This window comes from Gadus macrocephalus, chromosome 2 (genome assembly GCF_031168955.1).
Source record: "Gadus macrocephalus chromosome 2, ASM3116895v1".
Lineage (NCBI taxonomy): Eukaryota > Metazoa > Chordata > Actinopteri > Gadiformes > Gadidae > Gadus > Gadus macrocephalus.
Genome location: NC_082383.1, coordinates 10,963,942 through 10,974,234, shown reverse-complemented (window position 1 = coordinate 10,974,234; position 10,293 = coordinate 10,963,942). Strand labels below are relative to the sequence as shown.

The 10,293-nt window shown below is 41.8% G+C and overlaps 1 protein-coding gene across 1 annotated transcript; it reads right to left on the bottom strand.

Annotated features, from left to right (window-relative positions):
- Positions 1 to 1,683, bottom strand: LOC132449056 (myeloid-associated differentiation marker homolog). Its single transcript, XM_060040648.1, has one exon. It carries the CDS (start codon positions 1,465 to 1,467, stop codon positions 622 to 624), a length of 846 nt encoding a protein of 281 aa, XP_059896631.1. The 5' UTR covers positions 1,468 to 1,683; the 3' UTR covers positions 1 to 621.
- Between the last annotated feature and the right edge of the window lie 8,610 nt (positions 1,684 to 10,293).

The window sequence follows — 10,293 nt, the reverse complement described above, 5'->3', positions numbered from 1 at the left end:
TTCAATTCATTATTTATTTATTGGTCAAATGTATTCAATCACACAGTGTTTGAAAAGCACTGAGACAAGCTATGATTAAAGGAACGAATAGAATACCGTTATGTAGATAGCTACCAACTTTTACAAGCAAGCTATTTCTATACAAATGTTAATATTTGATACTAAGTGGGTTTTAAATGGATCCTTTTCAAGACACACAGGAAGTAATTCATATGATTTGGTCACCCTGGAATAGGACGAGCTGTATTAACTAAATCAAGGCATCAGAATGGAACAGTTCTGGTGTATCAGGTTCAAACATTACAATGCACTCAGCGTTCTTGGGATACACCTTCATCGGTCGGTATGTCGTCTGCATCAATTCAAAGGTTAATTGGTACATTGATAATAAATTGGCAGAGAGAATCATTGTCGAAGTGTCTCTATTGTCTGCATCATTTAAAAATAAAAGTGCTCCAAGTTCATAAAATAGCTAAAGCAATCTAACATTTTTGTGTTAGTATTTTGAATTATAGTATTAAGAATAAATAACGAGAAATGTCCATGGCCCGAGGACTACCTTCAAAGGTTGTGTACCATGTCAGGTGTCCCCCATGTGTTTGATGAATGGTGTATTCCGTCCTAACTTGAGGCTTGAGGCCAGAACACCATGCGTATGGAGAAAACACTGTCGACGGTGTAGACAATGAAGTTAAAAATGGACATAAAGGTGACCACGAGCAGCTTGTTCCACAGGGCACTGTTGTTGAGATTCCCTTGAAAGCCGTACAAGGGCCAGATCACCATGGCAGTCATGTACATCATCGCCGCCAGCACGTTGGACACAGTCACCACCATCTCGAAGGACACCGGGAAGTACGAGAGCAGCCGTCCAATGGTCAGCAGGATGATGAGCAGAGACCATATGAAGCACATACAGTAGACCGCCACGCACCACTGCAGGCCCGGAGACCCGGAGAACTTTGCGGGGTCCAGAGAGGTGAAGATTATGCAGGCCACAAAGGTCTCCAGGATCTTCAGGAGACCTGAAACGGTGGACAGGAAGCCGCTGATCTGCCCGCGGGGCCGCAAGCGGGTCAGCACCACCTCGGCGCCGTATGTTAAGAAACAGAACCATGAGGTGACGGTGGCGCCTATCTGCCGGGGGCAGGTGCTGCAGGTGAAGAAGGCGGGGTAGATGGCAGACGCTGCCAGGCACATCAGGGCGGCCAGCATGGCGAAGGCGGTGGTGAAGTCCTCCCAGGACACCGGCACCTTGTCACTGAGCGTAGTGAACTCTAAGATGAGGATGGCGAGGGTGAAAAAGCAACAAAAGGACCAGGTAAACATGCACCAGGCCCAGTAGGAAGACTCCGACGCAGTGACCCCAACTGATGCCACGAGTCCAAAGGACATGCAGGTCAGGACGAGCGCCACAATGCGCAAAATACCCACCGGATCAGTGAGCGACCGCACCGACACGTTCATCGTCAGCTGCTCGTTGATGTCCCAAGCGAATGCGCTGACCTTGTATTGAGCTCTCCCCTCTACACTGTCTCTGTAGATCTAGTCTCTCCCTCAGGTGTCTTCTAACATATCTTCATTCCACATGGAACTCCAAACTCCTCATATCCCTGCGGGTACTCATCCAGCTCCTGTCCTGTCCTCGATTACTTTTCTTAGTTCTTTCTTAAGACTCGTCGTGTTGAGGAAAGGTGTGCCGGAATGGAAACCTGATGGCGTGTACTCATCCCGAACAAAGATAGCCTCTGTGTGTTCTTATCTGTGTCATTTATGGTCGCCCCTCCTTTTATGGCTACGTAACAGCACATGATGGACTCTGGTCCCCGAGCTTTAGACATGTTGAGATGCTTATCTGCATAGTAGCTAAGGCACAGTCGCCAAATAAACCTAACTGAGGTAAAACAAAATAAAAAATAAAATAACGCCAGTGCATCCCTACTGTTCAGTATTACTTGTAGTGCTTTTCTGGATTAGGTATGAAGGATTGGGGAGTGCCGGGTTGATGGTGGAAGGGAGAAGGAAAAAAATGGAAGATAAAGATGAGGAGGATGTGAATGTATTTGTGTTTCCCCCTCAGATTATGTTGCTTAATATTGTGACTACGGTGGAGCTTTTTAAGGTCGAGGTCTGACTAATTACAGAATGATTTACACAAATGATTGACTAAAGTTTATAGCTACATTTGATATACTCAAGATGTAGTAAAATCTCTTTTTGCTTTTGCTTTCGTTGGGTTTGCTATCAATGCATAACTTGACACAGTATTGCTTTAATTAACACATATTTATAACGGGTTAGACAGGAGAACCTGAGAACATGCATTCCACCCTTCAGGGTTTCTGCACCTAAACACACATTGGTAAACAATGCAGAGAAAACGGAGCGCGAATCAGGTTGAGTCAGTCTATAAGGAAATAGGTGCCACACTGAGTACAAGCCACACTGAGTACACCTTAAAATAGGTGCCACACTGAGTACAAGCCACACTGAGTACACCTTATTAAAAATTCAATATCAGATCATCATGTCATCGGCATATCTTCATTGTATGTGCCACAAAGGTCATGTGAATATCAGTCCATGTGTTACAAACAAAGGAACGAAGGCAATCAAATGCTGGGAGGAGGGAGAAGCCCTGTTTGTTGTCTCGGCAGGCTCTATAGAGTGGCGAAGTCACGCCCATTCCGGTAGAGCCCATGGGAAAAATATGAATGGGTTTCAATGGAGAGAAAGTCATTATTTTCTGGTCCCAGTCTTTATATGCCCTGGATTACACATATCTTGTTTATGGATTCAAATGATAATTTTTCATGCAAAGAAAACTAAACATTTCCGCTAAGAAGTGTGGTAATGTTAGTTTTTGTGCGAGGCTGCTTTGTGAACTACAGCTCTTTGCTGCTCTCCCATGGGGGGAAGGGGCGGACATACGAGCTCTATACACTGCAGTACTGGTCAATCAATCCCACACCTGCCAACAATCTCCTAATTAGGAGGGAGAGAAACAAGGGCATACACACAGCAGGGCCGGGGTCAAAGACCCGACTGGATCGTCACAAGGGATATGAGGTTGATGCTTGCCACGAAAAACCTTAAAGAGGTCTGGCACGGTGGACAGGAAGCCACTGATCTGGCCGGGCTTGGTAACATCACACAGTGTGTCTTTTTTACAATTTATTTGTTACCAGCATTCATAGTGTTGATCAGCAGAGAAATAGTCGGCCAAAGACGTTGACGTTTCTTAGCAACCGAGTACGCTGAGGTTTATAAGTAACCGGACTAGTTGCGGAGTGATACGAAAGATGGCAAAAAAAAATCCACTTACCTTGACAGCAGTCAATTATACTTAGCAAACGTTGAATTATCAAATATAATTCACCGCCAGAAAAGTGACGGGCCCATGCAAGTGAACGGAGTGTTCCACGGCATTGAGAAGAGCCGTGTAATAAATGTAGGATTTATTAGTGTGGTTGCTACTCCAAGCACATCTACTGTGAAGTTTTCTTTATTCCGTTTGCCTTTATTTTGTGAAGCTAACTGCTCCTGCATACTTTCAGCTAAAAAAAACATTCAACTATCAAAACGTCCATTACGCTTTTTCGGCTCTTTTTTTTTTATAATGAAAGTCAATGGGCGGATGGATACCATAACACCGGACATCGTTACTAAATAAATGTTCAACCGTTTACCTTCTTTCAAACCATTTAACATATCTAGACACTTGTGTCTTCAATAATATTTAAACAGCATTTCGATATCATCTATACTTTATTCAGAATCACAGTTTAAGTTTCATATCTCATTGATTTACGCTGAAGTTGGAGCGCGGAGGATGTGCAGGAGGTTTTGACAGATTGGGCGGTTTACCATCTGCGGCATTTTAGCAAGCACACTCTCGCAGTTCGTTAGGACGAAACGCATTTTGAATTATGATTATATTTGTCGAGCAATAATCACATTATATGGCGCAAACTATTAAAATAATCTTCTCAGTCGACTAACAGCACATTATGTTCAATTGCCGTAACAAATATGTTTAGAATTTATGTTTAGACCTAAATTGCAATCATTTAGAATGATAATGTTAGTTCATAATCCATTATTGAATTTAAAAAAACTTTAACAAATTAAATTATGTCATCCCTTAGCAAATCACTAAAAATCGAACAAAGCAAAGGCAGTAAAGTGCACAATATCATTAACTTAGTCAAAATGTAGGGGACAAATAGCAAAGTAGCTATAGAGTGTTCGACGCCCCAGCCATAAAGTACTGTGTTTGATTTCCCCAAAGTGATGATGCCTAACCCTATACTTGCTCCATAAACATGTTTCTTTCCTTGTCAAACTTTGGGTAACTTGACGTAATCCCTGGTTCTTATATAACAGAGTGAAGTGTTTCACTATGGGAATTGCCTCGGCACAGAGCTAGTGGTGCCGATATGATGCCTCATGAAACGTCAAAGCCTCTCGGCCAGCTGAACCACCAAAGTGGTTCGTGCTCGAAGCTTCAAATGAGCACTCTAGGGACACCTAGTGGTGAAAGAAATTATGATGAACGCGTTTCCAGTCATTCCATACCCAAAATGTGATTTTTGATTCATGTGCCGATACAACATAAACCATTTGAGAATTGAAGTCATTTCCGTGATACATGTGTGTGGGTGTGCCATTCATAAATATCTCCAGAGCTCCTACTAGAAAATAAATAATTTGGCAAAAGAGAATGTCTTATCAGCTACAGTACTAATAATCAGGGCAGACGGATTGGGGGTGTAAGGTGGACAGGCTTAGGGGGGCCCAATAGACAGAAACTTGATTAAATATCATAACAAAATAAACACAACAGGAGGTGGAAGGGACTTCATCTTCATGGATCGCTGCTGATGCAAGTGGAGATGATTGTACCTGTATATCACTTATCACTTGACCACACTCAGTGGTGAGCCTTTTCACAGCTTCATCAGCCTTGGATGGAGTGAGGAAGCCGAGAGTTTTAAAACGTGGGTCCAGGAGAGTAGGGAGGGTCAGGATACTGGTCTTTTGCCAGTGTTTAAGGGATTCCATTAACATCAGTTGTATGGATTTGTTGAGACGTTTGGCCATGTCAGTGTGGACGGACCCAAGCTGTTCACCGAGGGTTAGTGAGACCATTTTCAATAATTGATGAATCTTAGAGGCTGACACCCTCTTTTCCTCTGACAATTCAATTGTAGCCTCATTAAATTGGCCAAGCACACCAAGTCACTCCTTAATTATGGTAAACTCCATTGGCGTCAACATGTCGACTTCAGAAGGGTGAGAAGCCTTAGCTGCACTTACAGCTTCTCTCTCTGAGTGCAGCCTCTCCAACATTATGTAGGTGCTGTTCCACCTTGTCTCAACCTCCTTCAGCAGCTTACGCAATGGTCTTCCCATGCGTTGCTGATCCTGGGCTAGACTTTCCTTTACACAGAAAAGAACGTATTAGTTGGACAGCGCTACAACAGTCACGGCAGGATAATGATATAGTAAAGAGAAGTGATGTTCCAAACAAAGAATATGGACCGAAAGAGTCTTACAATTCTTCTGGCACTTGTACGCAGATGCTCAAGTCCAGGGGTGTCATCCAAGGATTTCCTTACCATCAGGTTGATGGCATGAGCAATGCAGACAGCTTGTTTTAAATGCAGCTCCCTGCCACATGCAAGCATGTTCGAAGTTGTATCAGTAACAGGACAAGTCACCTTGTGCCTGATGCCCCACTTCTCCATAATGGTACCCTTAGCTTCAGCCAAGTTATGGGCTGTAGGGGGGAAATGCTGAACCCCAAGCAGTGTGGTCTTCAGCACACCATCTGCAAAAAAGTGGCAGGTGACAGCAAGATAGGCCACATAGAACTATTGGCTCTCCTTTGCCCTCCTTGGATGACATTGCCAGCTCACGATGCATCTCAAGATCAAGAAAGATCATCCGTGACCACCTCCATCCCGGCCACCACCTGCTCAGCCTACTGCCCTCTGGTAGGCGGTACAGGAGCCTGAAGTGCAGAACCAACAGACTGAACAAAAGCTTCTTTCCTTGGGCAATCAGGACACTTAACACTCATAAAACTTGAAACACAGATTCCTCACTTTCTATATAGTGCAATATGCTTACGGCCTTTATATTTATTCTGACATCACCTGTCCTTGTCTTGTTCCAAATGTTTTTCTTATTTCTGTCTTGTTTTGTTTTTTTTTGCATTTTTTTTACTTAAATTGCTTGTTTATTTATTTGTTTATTTATTTTGTATGTGTAATGCACCTTCAGTTGGCACTCCCAATTTCGTTGTATAGGCGACTGTACAATGACAATAAAGTCTAGCTTTATCTTTATCTTTTATCTTTATGTCAGATGTAAGACTGAATGCAGTAGCCTGCCGAACAAGGGCCTTGGCCTCCCTTCTGCCTTGGTGGTATAGCGGTCCTCCACCATGGCCTTTAAAACCTGAGAAAACAAGAACGCTTTCGAGCATGACTTTTAAAGATATATATAATGTAGGTTAATGAACGATAACATAATAATATATTATATACCTGTCTGGTGGGCAGAACATATGTGTTCAAGTGTCAAGTAATTTTACCAGCCCTCTGAATCCCTGGTCGTTGACCACAGTAAAAGGCTGGCAATCCTCCACCACCATGTCCCCCAAGGCCTCGTCCAGCACCCCTTTCCTGGAAAGAGACAACAAGCAGTAACCTAATGCTATAGCCCTCTTATAATGCATCATCAATAAAAAAAACGCACCGCACCTGTGCAAGTCCCAGCAGGTGCTGTGGGTGTCTCCGCTTTCTCATGAAGGGCACGGTAATGCCTCAACATGGAAGATGTATTGTTATTATAACCGAGAAGCTTGTTGCAGATAAGGCATTTCACCTGTAAAAATTAAAACAACCAATGCAAAAGACAACATTAAAAAACATTATGCTACTACTTGCCAAACCATGCTTCAAAATGAATAGCAGTATGAATAGGCAAACCATATTGGGAGAAATTAGATCAAAGTGCTCCGAAACAGGGGAAAACCTTATTTTTTTAGCAAACTTTTAGCAAAATACAAACTTTAGCAAATGCAATGAGTTTGTATTTGTATGCGGGAAATCTTTATAGTCTAAATGTCCCGCCGATACTGAACCCATATTTCGAAGCAGTAGTCCGAGGCAAAGCCTCGAACGACACATGCTGTCATTTCGCCAATGGGAATCCTACTCGAAGCGGAGCTTCGCTGTGGGAGGAGCCGACATACTCGACACACGCCCTGATGCCTCGATGCAAGCCATAACATCAGTACACAGAGCTTGCGTGTTGTCGACGGATGTCACAATCTCTGTGTTCGTCAATCTACCTATCGAGTATTAAAAACAAGATGGCTTTGACGGGTGAACTACTGATGGTATCGTGTGTATGAAATGTCCTTTTTAATAAACAATCTGTACACTTACAAAGTTATCAATGCCTTGTTTTATATGTTAAGACCCTTATTATACCACCAAATAAGTGTCGATCTACTTCTAGCCTTGTAAGTGGTTTAAAATAGCGATTTAGTTTTAACCACGAGACATGCCCCTATCGTTCCAAGTTTATAGCGTTTTGATAGAATTGCCTAAAAACAGCCAACTTAAGAATGCGTCAATCGGTGCTTTTTTGCTCCAAAACTAACATTCCAACTCGTTATCATACCAAACATATCCCAAATCCATCTTACACCGGATTTCTCCTTTAAGAAGAACAATAGATGAGCGCTGCATGCAGCACTCAACTAATTAGCTGTGCATGTTGAAAATATGTTGATATAGAATGTATGATAAAAAATAAAAGTAAAAATATATGATATAGCACTAGCAGTAGTGCTATAAAAGTATAGCACACTTTTGAGTAATTTTGGTGGTATTAAAGCTAGGAGTACAAAATGTTGAATGAATACGTGACTGGAATACAAGACTGAATTCACAGGTATTATAAACAAGTAACGTTATTATGCGGTCATGTTGATGACAACGCTATAAACCTTACACAAACACACGCACACACACACACACACACACACACACACACACACACACACACACACACACACACACACACACACACACACACACACACACACACACACACACACACACACACACACACACACATACACACACACACATAATATATGACACAACTTTTATCAATAAACAATATAATAACGACAAAGGATATTGCAAGAAATGGACTAAACTATTGGGTTGTAGTATGGGATGAAATATAATGTACACAGTCTTGTACCTTTGCCTTTTCTTCTGTTTTCCATATTATTTTTTGCCTTGAATCAAATGTTTTATGGTCACAACTATTGAACTTTAAATGTTCTTTTCAATGTTCTTTCAGAGGACATTGCTTGGGTTTGAAAAGTTTTCCAAAAAATCTTTGTGAATACAGATGAGGCCTGCACTGCTTCGATAATGCCCATGGCTCCCTTTGTAGTGGTGTAATATTCGTCCCTGGCCATTAGTTGAGAATAGACAAAACTGAAATTTCTACTTCATGAAACAGGTATACTTGAGAAATTTTGTAAAAAGAAAGAAGGCTGCCCAAATGTCAAAATATGAACAATTGGCCTATAGCCATAAACTTGAAAATAGGCCTACACACAAAAAAAACCACAAAACCCAACACGTCTATTCTGAACAGCAACTGGAACCGTTCAAGAAGAGGTGGTTCTGCTTGGACACCCAGGACAGGAAGCAGCTTTACTACATAGGCCGCTTGGTGAGGACCGACCCCCAGAAACCCACATACACACCTTGCTCCACCCCTTCATTCTCATACATCCCTGTTGTGCTTTCCATTTTATTCTGATGGCAGAACTCAGAGGAACAAGGCACCATTTTCATTGGAATAGCAAGGAATGGCTACACTGCAAAGGAGATCACTCCGAAGAGCCCTTGTGGGTATAAGTGGAAGTGCAGTATTCTGCCGGAGACGCCTCAGAGGGTGTTTTTGTTCATGTGTGAGCGGGAGCGGAAGCAAAAGCAGTGGCTGGAGGCCTTCAGACAGGTATAATCCAGGCCCATGGACCCCCAGGATTACACCGGTAAACCACAAGAGATGAGCTGTATTTTATAGAGTTGAGTTGTGCAGCTGATGGTTTAATTGGAATGTAGGGGCGGGGACCTTTCTTTCTCCCAAACTCCTAGTTTAAATATGTACAGAATATACACTTCTATGGGTTTGCAAAACATCAAGGTATATTTTGAAATGGGTTTCCACATCCGTACCAGTGACTAAAATAAGCGTGTCGTGGGCAGGTGTATCAAGAAATGATTTATAAAGAGCAAAGGGTTTTATTTTACTGAGTCAAGTTACTTATGGGTAAAAGGTTTAATAATGACTAATGACTATATTATAGCCTATATACAATTAAACTATTAAAAAAAATGTCATTCTGTTGTTGATTTTGTAAATTGTTAATGCTGGTATGATGTCAAATGTTAAACGTGTGATATTGCAATTCTTGTTTTAGTTGTGAACATTCAAAGAAGGCAAAGATGAGCTGTACGAGGTCTAAGCCACAGTTAAGTGACAGCTGGCAGACATTTAGCTGCTGACTGCATCACTGCAAATGTACCTGGCTCTACTGTAATCAATTCTCTGGAGTGTGCAGAAGTGATAACAGCTCATGCTCAGGATTTCCATGAAAGTTGACCTACTTAACACACAACAACAACAGAAACAACAACACACTGCTGAGGCTTTCCATGCTGTGGTTTAGTTGTGTTACCACATCGAAACATGGTGCTGGTAATAAGACAAAGCAAAATAAGGAACTCTACGGCAAAAGCATATTTTAAAGAGGCTGGCAATGAAATGGCAAATGGTTGGCCAAAATGTTGGGGAGCGACAATGACACCCAATGAAAGCCGTATAGTCAATGAACAGACACAAAAACCCTCCGAAAGAATCCAACTACATTGTAGGCAAGTTTAGACTGCACTACCTCTAAGTGACAATGGCTATATCAGGAAACCTCTCAATTAAAATGGCTTTCTGTCTCAATTGCTGATGCCCAATAATACTATGCAACTGTCAACTGTTATTTCATGTTTAATACCAGCGTATTTGAGTAGAATTAGTACGCAATTACAATTATAAATGTTATTTTTTAAATGAAGATATATGTCTTATGTCTGATTAATTCATTATATATTATACAGATTATTATGGTTTATATTTTTGAATAGGCAGTTCATAGCACATTTCTTCAACCTGCAGTAACTGATTCTGACTCCA